Source organism: Acomys russatus, chromosome 20, assembly GCF_903995435.1.
Source record: "Acomys russatus chromosome 20, mAcoRus1.1, whole genome shotgun sequence".
NCBI classification, from domain to species: domain Eukaryota; kingdom Metazoa; phylum Chordata; class Mammalia; order Rodentia; family Muridae; genus Acomys; species Acomys russatus.
In genome coordinates, this window is record NC_067156.1 from 20,755,129 (window position 1) to 20,768,217 (window position 13,089).

General features: G+C 53.9%; 1 protein-coding gene across 1 annotated transcript in view; it reads right to left on the reverse strand.

Moving 5' to 3' along the window:
* Nucleotides 1-914: 914 nt before the first annotated feature.
* Nucleotides 915-13,089, reverse strand: part of Myo7b (myosin VIIB) — a 60,030-nt gene continuing 47,855 nt past the window's right edge. Inside the window, exons 29-46 of the mRNA XM_051163979.1 lie at nucleotides 12,893-13,060; nucleotides 11,636-11,753; nucleotides 11,418-11,544; nucleotides 10,224-10,387; nucleotides 9,178-9,359; nucleotides 8,375-8,505; nucleotides 8,060-8,217; nucleotides 7,504-7,657; nucleotides 6,883-7,038; nucleotides 5,751-5,856; nucleotides 4,408-4,521; nucleotides 4,037-4,124; nucleotides 3,566-3,672; nucleotides 2,934-3,119; nucleotides 2,621-2,737; nucleotides 1,819-1,902; nucleotides 1,566-1,685; nucleotides 915-1,199 (exon numbers count right to left, since the gene is read on the reverse strand). Coding sequence (XP_051019936.1) covers nucleotides 1,098-1,199; nucleotides 1,566-1,685; nucleotides 1,819-1,902; nucleotides 2,621-2,737; nucleotides 2,934-3,119; nucleotides 3,566-3,672; nucleotides 4,037-4,124; nucleotides 4,408-4,521; nucleotides 5,751-5,856; nucleotides 6,883-7,038; nucleotides 7,504-7,657; nucleotides 8,060-8,217; nucleotides 8,375-8,505; nucleotides 9,178-9,359; nucleotides 10,224-10,387; nucleotides 11,418-11,544; nucleotides 11,636-11,753; nucleotides 12,893-13,060 — 2,382 coding nt within the window. The 3' untranslated portion in view covers nucleotides 915-1,097. The remainder of the gene's footprint in view (nucleotides 1,200-1,565; nucleotides 1,686-1,818; nucleotides 1,903-2,620; nucleotides 2,738-2,933; nucleotides 3,120-3,565; nucleotides 3,673-4,036; nucleotides 4,125-4,407; nucleotides 4,522-5,750; nucleotides 5,857-6,882; nucleotides 7,039-7,503; nucleotides 7,658-8,059; nucleotides 8,218-8,374; nucleotides 8,506-9,177; nucleotides 9,360-10,223; nucleotides 10,388-11,417; nucleotides 11,545-11,635; nucleotides 11,754-12,892; nucleotides 13,061-13,089) is intronic.

Here is a 13,089-nt window from a genome sequence, read left to right on the forward strand (position 1 = left end):
CCCCAGGGCCAGCGCCATGCAAACAAAGGCATCAGGGGTCACCCACCCTTCAGTTATATAACCACATTAAGTTTCCGTGCTTGCACTGCGGCAGCAGCTCCACCTCTGGACTTATACACTACCCCGGCCAGCTCAAACCTGCAAAGTGGTCACATACTTGTACAATGAAAGCTGACTCACACACTGGGAGTGTCTGTGTGATTTGTGGAAAGGATGGAGGAGGGTGGTGCTAAGCTACCCCTGCTGAGGATGATCAATACTCAGAGACACCACAGACAGACAGACAGACAGACAGACAGACAGACAGACAGACAGGAGAGTTTCTGGTTCTCCAAGTTGGCTGCCATCAGGGCTTGTAAACAAAATCAGCCAGGTCCCCTCAGGCCTAGGTGGCGGTGGCCGTGTCAGCTTGCTTGATAAGTGTATGACAGTGGTGGTGGGGTGTCTCTCAGGGCTTGGCAATCCAACAGTTAGTTCTCCAAAGCCCTATTTAGTGCCATCAGCTTCCGCTTTCCACCAGGCCCTCCCAGGAGCATAGCAGACATCCGGGTGACCCACAGGATGAGAGAAAAGTGTGTGGAGGGCCAAGGAAGCAGGGTCTCCAGGTAGGCCCTCTCTTCAGTCTGAGAACAAGAAAGGAGAGAGAGGAGAGAGAGAGAGAGAGAGAGAGAGAGAGAGAGAGAGAGAGAGAGAGAGAGAGAGAGAGAGGAGGAGAGGAGAGGGGAGGAGAGGAGAGGAGCCAGAGGGAGGGGCAGAAGAAGGAGAAAGGGCAGATGAGGTCATTCTTGCAGAGTATGGTTGTCATCTGGCTTTGGGTAGTCACTGTGCCCTTTGCTTTTTCTGGATGAGGCCCTCTGGTGTGTAGAGAGCCTCCAAGACTAGCTGCCTACCTGACACTCCCTCTGCCCCTCAGAGACACATACTCCTTCCCGCTAGGTGAGTTTTTATTGCGAATTCAGGGGAGCTACCCACCACCAGCCAGGAGGCTCGAGACCTCTGTTGGCATCTGCAGTGAACACCCAGGAAGGGGGGTGGGTCTGGTGTGCTGAGAGGCAGACAGGAGACCAGCATGGAAGGCTGGATGCAGAGGGGACCCGTTAGGGGTTGGCCAGGGCTGGGGCCCTGAAGCCACGCTGTTTGTTCACTGTGCTCAGAAGCTGCTGGACATACGAGGTCAGCAGGTCATCCATCTTGTAGCCCTAGACAGAACAAGGTGGGATCAGAGGCTGTGGGTACAGGGAGAGCCCTGCAGCCACATGGTAGAAGTGAAAGAAAAAAAGGAAGGCGGCCTCCCCGTGCTGGGTGTTTTTACCGCTTGCTCTGGTGGACCTGAGTCTCACCCTCTCCTCAAAATAGGCTGGGAGGGCTTAGAGTCCTTGGACATGCTCACTGTCAGTCTTGGGGCTGTATTTAACATCCCTGCAGGTTTTGGCTGGCTTAGCCTGGTCATGGGCAAGCAACCTCTCATGGCAAGCAACTTTCCATGTGGAAGTGAGTCATGAGAGCACCCCAACACCTCTGGGTGCTGTGTAGTGGTAGGGGATGGGGCCTGTGGTGTCTCTCACCAGAGAGGTCTCACATAGCAAACGGCTGCCCTGGCCCAGGCTCCCCAACGCCATGTGGAAGTAGGTGCTGCCGCTACTCCAGCTGGAGATCTTGGTGAAAGGGTAGGTGTTCAGCAGCTCCTGGGAACAGAGAGGTGATTGACAGGAGGCTAGGCTGCAGGGGAGGGGCAGCCGGGAAGGCGGGTGTCCCACCCTGCAACGGATGACCACAGCGATGTGTGCTTGTGCACACACATGGCCCCTGCTGGTCTACCTTGGTCTTGGGATGGATGAGTAGTAATCCGTGGCGGTTGATGGCGATGAGGAGGATGTCTGGGTAGGAAGGCTCAGAGGTTTGCTGGAGGGAGGGAGAGACATGATTAGCATAAGTCTGGGGGTCAGGTGACTGCTTTCTATTTCTATGTGTGCTCATGTGTAGGCTGGGAAATATGCCTGTGCTGTGTGCAAGCGTGTGCCTTGTATGGAGGTCAGTGGTCAAATTGGGTTGCCATTCCTCAGGTGCCAGCCACCTTTGTTTTTTTAAATGCATTTTTTTTGTGTGTGTCTGCACATGGTATGTGCTATGGTGTGTGAGTGGAGATCAGTGGACAGTTGCAGGAGAAAATTCCTTCTTTGTACATGTGGGCCCTGGGGATTGAATTAGGTCGTCAGTCTTCGGTGGCAAGTGCCTTAATCCACAGAGCCATCTCACTGGCCATATGAGTGTGTGTGTGTGTGTGTGTGTGTGTGTGTGTGTGTGTGTAAATATTTTTGAGATGAGGCCTCTTCCTTGCCTGGAACTCGTCAAATAGCCTAGGCTATTTCTAGCGGACAACAGCACGTCCAGCTTTCTGCTGTTCTTGTGTTTCAGCGTGTGCTCTGAGGGTCAAACTCAGGGCCTTACGCTTTCAAGGCAAGCCGTTTTCCACTTGAGACATCTCCTCAGCCCCTAGGTGGGCACTTTTTAGGTGCTTGCCAGGGCCACAGTTAGAACACACACTTCTACTGATATGCATTGAGGGCTCAACTAAATGGGCCTGTATGGGGCCAAAGGCTGGACGTGAATTAAGGCTTACCTTCACCTCAAAGAAGGCAGAGCCAAAGGTAGGCCAACGGCAGATCCACTTCAGGAACTCCACCTTGGCCTCTGCCACTGTCTTGTGTTTGTGCTTCTCACATTCTAGAAGCAGGCTCTGAGGGAAGAAAAGAACACTGAGGACCCGGTCCTCTACACAGGACATTGTCACCCAGGGCCCTGACCCGACTAGCAGAAAGTCAGTGTAGGGACAGGGCCTCAGCCACTAAGGATAGGGCAGGGAAAGGCCAGGTGCAGGCAGCCCACATCCCAAGCCACCAGCCTGCCCATCCACTCAGACCCCCGCTAAGGACCTTTTTCCATTCCTCTGAGGACATCAGGCGTGTGAGGTTCTGAGGTACCAGTTCCTTTAGGATCTTTGCGACACTAGCCAGTTGAGACCGGTCACTGTCAAACTGGACTCTATAGATGAGGCCTGCTAGGTGGATGATGTCTTCCCGGGAACACTTGTGAAACCCGCGCAGGTACTTGGGTAGCTCCTGAGTGGCAGACATGCTGGACCTCAGGGGACAGGAGCCTGGAGTGTGGGGGGTGTTATCTTCCCTGTTGACTAACTGAGCAGGCCAAAGGCTGAGGACCTCAGGGCAGAGGCCTAAGTGGGGGCTCCCTTGGACAGTGCTGTGGTGGACATGGATTTCTGTCCACATGCTATTGTACTTTCAATTTGCCAGCTGGTGCATCACACCCAGCCTTCTGTGTGCTCTTCCTCCTCGGCCTCACACTGTAGACCTTGTCCCCAGAGCTGCTGTGATTTGTTGCTCCTGGAACCCTCAGGGTCTTGGCCTACTCAATTCAGTCTACCCTTTCACAAATGCCTGGGGCAAGGCAGTCTCCCACCCCCTGGCCCTTGCCTCTCCCATCTCGGACAGACTTGAGATAAATGGCAATGGCTCTTGTGACTTCAAGAGGGCCACCTGATGGGTACCTGGTGGTAATGGAGTATGGTGTCTGCATTCACATCCTTCCCAGGGGTCACACTGAGCCACAATTTCCTCATGAAGAACACCTGGTAGGGAAGTGTCATGGAGGCCCCTAGAAGAGTGGCTGCAATGGGCACTGGGCCTGTCCCAGCAGGCTCCGAAGGCTCACTCCTGAAGAAAACACCTTGCCCTCACATGACTCCTGCTGCTTTCTGATGTGGAAAGTATTTGTCTTTCCTCCTTGGGGGGGAGGCTGACTCCTCAGCTTCATCAAGCAGTGTAGGAGCTGCCTCCGGAACCGTCCCTGGGCCCAGCTCCCTGCCATGAGGTGGGGCCCTGGGGTACCCCTCTCATCCCACAGGAAGTTAACCTTTTCATGTCTAGGGGAACATGGGGAGTGAGAAAGGATGCATGGGTCTGGAATTGTACCAGCGACTCAGCAGGCAGCCACCCCCTCCACAGAGACGTCCCCTCACCTTCTTTCTGCGGCCTGTTCTTCTTCACCCAGTCAGATACCTGCCTCAAGCTGTCAAAAAAGAAGTCTCCTTCCTTCAGGCTGATGACCTTAGAGAGGAGGAAGAGGCAAATATGACAGCTTCTGGGATGTGTCCTTCAAGCTGGATCCTGAAACTACTGTGTTTTGGCTGGGTGGGCTGGGGGCTCACTTGGGATTGACGAGGAGGGTATGGGACTCCAAGACCCCACCCACTTCATCCCAACGTTCCCAGCTGGGCACTGAAGGGCCTGGCTAACACAGTGTTCTGGGTAGGCTAAAGGCTGCTGGTCATGGGAGGCCTCCTCAGGCAAGAGGCTTTTGCTCTGCTCCTTGGCCTACCACGTTGCTCACCTTGTCTGCGATCTTGATGAAGAGGCTGCAGCCATCCCAGGAGGTCAGCTGCAGCTTAGTGGCGATGGCCTCGCATAGGTCTCGCACCCGGCTACTGCTGCCCACCTCCATTGTCTGCACAGGGAGGTAGCAGGTGAGGCCCAAGACCCATGGGTAAGAAGGCTTCCCAAATGACTATTCTGGGGTCTATCTCCTCCATGTACTTTGTGTGTGCATGTGCTATGTCCATGTTCATGTAAGTATGTGCACATGTAGGTGCATGTGTATTTGTGTTCATATGTATGTGAAGGCCAGAGGTGAACCTCAAGTGTCTGTCTGTTTTTCTTTCCTTCTTTTCTTTTTTTTTTTCTTTTTTGTTTTTTTCAGACAGGGTTTCTTTATGTAGCCTTGGCTGTCCTGGACTCGCTTTGTAGACCAGGCTGGCCTCGAACTCACAGAGATCCACCTGCCTCTGCCTCCCTGAGTGCTGGGGTTAATGGCATGCACCACCACACCTTTAAAGATGCTTGAGTGTCTGGCTGACTAGGGTGACTGATTTACCCATAAGCTCCAGGGACTTCCTACCGCCTCTGTGCTTTCACATAAGGGCTAGGGATCTGAATCATGTTTGTGTGGTGAGCACCTTACCACCACCTTGGGCCTGTTTTTGTCGACTATAAGCCTTGGGCTGGCTGTGTTCTGTCTGGAGAAGGACAGGGACCAGAAAGCCATCCACATATCATACTGCTTGGTAACAACACTTACTGTCTTGGGTCCAGACTAGACCCAGGAGGTCTGGCCTTTTGGACTTGTATTGTGACCTTGTGGCCAGACTATGAGAACTTTCATTATAAGGACTCAATTGTACCCAAGCTCATGTGGCCCAGAGGAGGGTGCGAGGGTGACCTTGGCCCTTCGCCCTTTGATGCTTCTTTATCATAGCTGGTCCCAATGGTCCCCTACCTCCTACCTGTCCCTTCTGTCCCCTCAAGCTCTGGGCCAAAGAGTCATGGCTACTGCTCACTATAGATGCTGCCAGGGTCCAAGAGGCCCCAGGACTCAACCTTGCTGCCTACCTCTCCTGCTTCCTTTCTTTTTCTTCCTTGGCTTGGAATCTTAACTCATACCCTTGCTTCTACTCTCACTGGTAGCCTCCCTGTGGCCCCTTAACTCCGTGCAGTGCTCCCCCATGCTGGCTTGGAGTATGGAGGCAGCATGCTATGGCACAGATGGGACTGAGAGAGTCCATTTGGAACCTACAAGGTACATCTAATTCAGTGAACAAAGAGCATACTGGGATGATGAGAATGTGCCCTGTGACCTTCTGAGGGTACCTCACTGTGGGTCCCAGGCTGGACACTCACCTTACTGGTGTCATTGGGGAGGTAGACCTCATGGCATAATTTGGAGGCATTCTGTTCAGCAGCCTTCACCTCTACATGATGTGGAGGCTGCTTCCGAGGTCCTATTCTGAGAAGGACAGAGTGTGCTATAATACCACGTCTTTCATGCCTATGCCCACCCCACCTGCCAACTGCAACAGAGCATACAGCCTGATACTGGAAACAAGAGCTCTCAATGACTCGTGTAGGAGGCCAGGTAGGTTCTGGCTTCCTTACACTTTCTAAGGGTTGTCACTGCCTGGTGGGGCTCTGCAGGTGACCCTGTTATAAAGATGAGCCCAGTCTCACCTACCTGCAAGAAGGGTAGGGACACATGGGCTCCCTAGCAAAACAGGGACTACAGGGCCATGGCACTATGGACAGGAGTGTTTTGTGTCACAGGTCAGGGGATTGATTGAGCAGGGGGTGGGGACTCCAGCATGGCCTTTCAAAGGATGCTACTTCCTCCATGACTGCAGTGGCCACCCACACTCACTGTCAGCCCACATTCATCATGGTCAGGGCCAAGATAGAGAAGGCAGGAGCCTCATATCTTACAGACAGGGGAAGATGTGGACACTCTGGGATCGTGTCTGAAATGAAGCAGGGGCCGAGGAAGGTTGATTTTTTGTTCCCAGGACATATCCATGGTGAGAGGAAGAGAGCAACCTTTATCAAACACCTACTAAGTGCCTGTATAAACACATCAACTTCCCTGTCACTCTAGGCTTGATGGGGATTGACAAAGCTCCATGGGAAAACACTCTGGATGATAGGAGGGAGGAAGGAGATGGTACAAGGGTTAGGAGGGACAGGCCTCTAACCTCGACCACCCTGGGCTGGACTAAGATGCCTCGGTCATGCTGGGCCCCCAGTTGACTCTCATGTTCTGATTGGACAGAGGTGGGGCAGGGGAGCCATAGGTAAGATGGCTACTGATCCTGATTGGAGCATCTCTGTGCATCATGCCTGCCTGGGACCCTGCTGGGTCTCCTGTCCCTTCCTCCATGTGGTCCCACCTTCTTGGAAGGGAACACGAGGTCACACAGGGCCATATCCACCTATACTTGTCCTGAGCTGAGCGAGGGTTGGTGCTCTAGAGCATAAGGCTTACCTCAGAACCCTGTGGAGCCTTCGGCTACAGTCAGGAGCCAGCGGCTTCTTCTTCCGGGAGTCTATGAATTTCTGAGCATGGGGCAGCAGCGCCTTGCCTGGCGGGAAAAGGCCTGTGCAGAGCCATAGTAGCTGCCAGGCTCGCTCTTCACTGAACCTGCGGGGTAGCGCCCATCAGTGGTAGGGCTCTGTGCCGTGCCAGGCCAACTGGGAGTCTCAGAAGGAGAAATGGGACACTCGGGCCTGTGGGTTTGGGAGCTTGGCTAGGAAGCAGGGACACGGTACACATCAGGGCTATATTATACCAGCTTACAATCCAGCTGTCCAGTGCTATAGGATACTTTTATGCCCTGATGACAAGACGGGTACCACTGCCCATCCTATGGGAATGGGTTCAGAGAGGCCACGGTCTGCCTAGGTCACATAGAAGAGGATGGCAGTGGTCCATCCTCTTTTGTCCCTCCTTTGTCAACCACCCTTAGATACTAGTAGAATACACACAGGGCCCTGGACTTCTCGCGGCCGCTTCGGCTGCTGGGTGTGGATCCAGACTTGTGAGTGGCTGTTTCCCCCTAGCAGGCCTGGTCCAGGGCCCAGGACAGGAGGCTACACCTCGGCAGACCTGATGGAGTTGTGGGTCAACTGCTTCAGGATCTGGCAGTAGAGCTCGTCCTGAAGAGCCGGGTCCTGCAGGGCTAACGAGAACATCTGGTCTGTGAGCTCCACACTGTGCCATGACTGCCGCGACGGGTAGTCGCCTGTGTACTTGAGAATGGGTGTGACTGTGAAGGACAACGGTACCCAGGCAGCCTCAGGCTGGACATCCACCAGAGCCTTAACGCTGGCCCAATGATGCCCCTTGGGCCCAGGTTGAACCCTGAACTGAGCCACTCACTGACCCCCTAAACAATGCTCACACTGACCCCAAATTGACCTCTGGATCAGTGAACACTCTAAACCCTGACCCAGGCTTCTCCTGAACTCTAATCTGGGCCCTATCCCATACTGACATTTTCTCCAGGCCCTTTACTGAGCCTCAAGCATCCTTGCAGGGAACCGCAACATGCTTTCTCATGTGAGGCCTGGCCCCTCACAGGTGGCTGTGGGGCCTGGAGGGGACCCAGGTGGGTATGCCTCCAGGCTTGTCTGCAGCTAGAACAGGCTTGTAGGAAGGATATCAAGGAAGATCTGGCAGGCTGCATCCCGAAGTCCGGCTTTGTCGTGGACACGTTTGAGCAGTGGCTGGCGCAGCGGCTCTGGGGAGTACGCCCACAGATGGCCCCGGCTTCGGGCTATTGGCATTGTGGCCCCTCTCATGGTCTCCTTCTCTGGGGCTCTGCCAGAGACAGAGCTAGTGTGAGGGACTGTGCAGGGGGGCTTTCTCTGGCCCTGTTTGGCCTCTCAAAGGTGGCTTGCTGTTTTTTCCTTCTTGTACCCCTGGCTGTGCACCCGCCACCCCGGCCTTCGGGCAGCCCTTGGAACTGGAAGTGCACCTGAAGAATTGGTAGGAGAACTCTTCCAGGGTGTATGGTGGCTCTGTGGGCTGCTCCTCAGGCGGCGGCTCTGAAGCCCGCACCTCCTGGGCTGCCAGCTTCCTTCTCTCTGGCGACATGGCCAGCAAGCTCTGCAGGGGGTAGGCTCATGGTTAGCCAGGTGCCACTGCCCACAAGGCTTTTGTTTTAGGCTTCTCCTGAGTTAGCTGCCTCGATGAGGTGGAAAAGGTCAGTGGTGACCAAGTTGATTAAACCTCTCTGCCACCTTCTTTTTCTTTAGCCAGATTAGCATATGGGAGTCTGTCCACCGTGTTCTCAGGGTGTGGCCACTCTGGGTCTCACAGCCCATGGCTGTCTTTCCTTAGGACCGCTCTGCTGAGGGACTTAGGAGCTGTTGTTAGTGGTAACCTAGAGTTGCGGGCTTAGGGCCATCTACCAGGCACCTACTGTGCAAAAGTTAGAGGGCCTGCCTTTCTCTGGCTTCCCAAAGAGCAGCTTTTGGGGCTGGCTGGCACAGGGGCATCCTTAGGGCAGGGGAAGATGTGGACACCCTGGACTGAGGAACGGTGTTTGTCCCCAAGACCTTTTCATAGTGAGAGGAAGAGAGCAACCTTTACCGAGGACCTACTAAGTGCTCCTGCATAAAGATGCCAACCTCACTGTCACTCTAGGGATGACGGGGATCGGCAGAGCTGCCGTAATGCCCATGTGGTCCTGTCGGTTCTCTATGAGGGAGATGGTATGTGAGGCCCTAGTTTAAGTATCCCAAGACCCTGCTGATCAGAGATGTGCATGTGACATACCAGAAGTTGGGCTGAGGGCTTCGTGACCGAGGGGATGGTGTAGAGGCAGGACGTGGGCACCAGCCCTGTCTTGCCTGTTCTGTCATTCTGGCCCAGGACCCAGTTCTCTGAGGCCAACAGTCCCTGTTTCTTGGTTAGGATCAGTAAGTCGCCTTTCTTGAAGGGCAGAAGGGTGACATCCTCTGCGGGTACAGGTCACATGAAGAGACATGAATGCCACATCTGCCGAGGGCTCTCCCGAGTCCCCAGACTGCACTGTTATTTCAGAGGTCGTATCCTTTGACATATGAAGAAACTGAGGCCCAGAACCACGGGCTCGAGGCCACTCTGAGAGGACGGTGTGGAGCTGTCGCCTGCTGGTGACAGGCAAGGCACAGGAACTGTCATAGCAGCTCCAGTCTCATAGGCTTCTGGGACTTAACCAGGAGCTGGGTGGGGGCCTGGCAGGAGACAGACTACACAGCTGGTGGTTTACATGTCTGGCTAGAGTATTCTGTGACATGACCTCTGAACCCATGTGCAAATCTGTGAGCCGCTTATGGTATTTCCTAGACGGCCATGCGTGAGGACTGACAGGAAAACAGGGCAACGCTCTCTGATATTCCTCAGGGTTTAAGAATTCCTATGGAGCCCTTTCATCTGAAGTAAACCAGCCTCTGTGGCTGAGGTGTGGAGCCTAATGCTGGCCTATAGGGTCGAGCGCAGCTCTTGTAGGAGTGAGGGCTTTCGGGAAAGGCTGTGTGGTACTTGGTGAACTATCCCCCTGTCTGCGCCTCTGGTCTTGTGTCTGTAAGACGGGCTAATGGGATGGTTGCAGAGTTAGTGAGCAAGTCCTTGCTAGTGACTGTGAGAGCATCGGTGCCCTTGGTGGGGTGTAGGTGTACGACTTCCTCCTTTAACCCTTTCAGGTGGGGTCTTGCTGAAGCTGACCCCATAACATGGATGCTCAAGTCTCTAAGCCTTGCTTTGGGTCTCATGGACATGAGAAAGTCACCCTTCTCTACTGGTCCTGTGAGCTGCTGCCTGTCCCCTCTCCCAACAGGTACCTGTGGCCTTCCTGTCTTGCAGGGCCATGGCGAACACAGACCTCTCCTTCAAGCCTCCCAGGAACAAGGCCACCAGCTCGGCAATGGCCACGCTGCTGGGGGAGACGAACTCGTATTCTTCGTGCAGGGTGGACAGGAGAAGTTTCTGCCCACCTGGGGCCTCCCTGGAGACACAAAGGGTGTAGTGTGACCTGGAGCCTGCCATGTTCTGTCTTGTTTCAGTCCCCCCAGCACCCTTTGGGAACGTGACAATTCCTGTGCTGTATATTAGAAAACAAGGGACTCTTCCAGGGTCCTTGAAAGAGCTTGGTCTGAGTCCAGGTTGGCCCAAGTCCCAGGCAGCACCTTGGGTGATGGACAAGTGACTAGCAGCTCCCGGGGTCGCAGAGACACTGGGGTATGCCATTCCCCAGCACGTAAGGCTGCTCTGAACATATAATGAGGAACAGCACACAGAATACTGTAAATTTGCTCTGGAGCCTGGGACAGTTGCCTAGCTGGTGTGCCTCAGTTTACTTTTCTACAGAAGAATAAGTGAAATAGTTCATACTAATTGTCACCTCGTTAGCATCTAGACCACCTAGGTGTCAAACCTCTGGGTGTATGTGATGGAGTTTCTAGATTGGGTTCACTGATGTGAGAAGAAGGAGAAAGAAAGCACCAGCCCTCATCTCTCTCTGCTTCCTGACCGTGGACACAATGCAACCAGCCACCCTACGCTCCTGCTGACTGCTTTTCCCGCCATGATGGACTGGGTACCCTCACACAGTGGGTAAAAACAACTCCCCCTCCATTACATTGCTTGTGCCAGGTAGTTTTGCATAGCAACAGGACAATTCGCAAATACAACAGGTGATGCTGTGAGGACTTTGAGTTGTCCAGGAAGAGTAGACAGTTGACCCCAGGGTGCAGTGGTACGGTGTGACTGGTGCAACCACCTCTCAAGACTATGATCAGGAAGCTGTTGTGGAGCATAGCAGAGCTTCCTAGATGGCTTGGAAGAATTCCTAGGAGTTGAGAACCCTATGAGTGAGTGGGGAAGGGGATCCCCGAGTCTTTTGTTGCTCTCCTTGTCCTGCTACAGCAGCCTGGTTCCTGACAACATTGTCTCCTCTTCATATCTGCCCTCAAGTTTCATATACATCTAAACCAAGGAAAGGACATAGGTTGGGAAGCAACAGACTTGAGGTTTACCTGTTGGTGACCAGACCCATGACCTCTGCGAAGGACAACCCCAGCAGTGTTTTCTCCTTCTGGTCCAGGAAGTACATCCCCTTCCAGTTAATGGCCAAAATCAGCTGTGTCTTGGGAAGGCGGGGGCCTGGCCAAAAGGGAACCCAGAGTGAAGGCCAAACTGGCTACCAAGAGCAGCTCCCTGTCTGCCCAAGGCCCATCACACCAGATGTTTTTACCGGAGACAGTGGTGACTTCAAATAACCGGGAGAAGAGCAGGGGCCACAGAAAACGGGCAGTCTCCACTGTCTGCTCCTTCACCGCCAGTGGTGTGGCTTTCGACTGGGTGTACGGGGCCTGTACAGAGTGGGAAACACCAGGCACCACCACCTCCATCACCGTGCCACATGGGAGGGCAAAGGACAACTTCCAATATTGGTCCTTTGCCTTCCCCCTTGATTGACACAAAGTCTCCTCTTGCCCACTGTTGCCCACGCTAGGCTAGCTGGCTCCCAGGCTTCTGGAGATTCTCTTGTCCCTGCCTCCCATCTTCCTGGAGGTACACGTTGGGATTGCGCATGCCTGTGCCACCTCATCCAGCTTTTCACGGGGTCTGGAGATCTGAACTCAGGTTGTTAGCCTTGTACAGCAAGCTCTTTATCCACCAAGCCATCTTCACATCCCCCTTCCTTGTTTTAAGTGGATTATCTCTGCTATTTCATTATGGCAATAGCACACTGACTAGCATAGGCTAGAACACCTATGAGGGCCATCTTCCTGTGTGGCCTTGGATCCTGGGTACCTCACTGTGGCTTTCATCATATTTGGAGATCTCTTGCAGAGGTTTCTGCTTCTGTCTTCCTTTTAGTCCTTTCCTTTATCAGGCTTGTCTTTTCCCTTCCTAATAAGTCCTACTGTTCTGTATAACACACCCAAGTTTTTCTTCCTCTGTTGGATCAAATGTCATTTCTACTTTCCACTTTGAAACATTCATGTACCGACTTTAGGCTTGTAAGCGGCCACATCATACACAAAGAGTGATTTGGCCGTTTGCCACATGTACCAACCACTTAGGACGTTTGCACACTGACCTAAGACTTCCAGTGAGCCTGGTGAGGGGACATTGAGGGGCTTGGAGGAGAGCACGAAGGGAAGAAATGGTGGGCCTGTGCCCGGGCCTCAGAACTGCCAAAGTTCCGCAGCTATGGGATATCTAGCCCTGGAAGACAGGGTTAGCTAGGCACTGCTGGGCGGAGCAGTTAGAGATCAAGAGACCCACCTAGAGGGAGGAGGACAGGCGACAGGACCCTGTGGTGAGGTGCTGAGATAAAGGAGACAATTTGTCCCTTGAGTCAGGGTTGTGCCCATTAAAGTATCCTGGTCCCTAGCCTGTGGGGAGGCACGTGGGGGAAGGGATCCATTCCCTCTCATCTCCCCCTCAAGGGAAAGCTTAGGGTCAGAGTAGGCCCAGAGTGCCCAGCCTGCCACAGACTGACCTTGGCATGGGCGGTGGTGACAATACTAGCCCACTTCTCCGGAGCCTTGGTCCGGTACAGCTTGGAGGGAACACAGCTGGGCAACAGCTCCTGGACAGCGTCACTCTTCAGTGTGGCGCCAAGCTGCACATAGCAGTGCCGGGCCAGCAGCTCTACCAGCTCTTCCTCCTGTGTGCCGGGACAGCGGCAGCATGAGA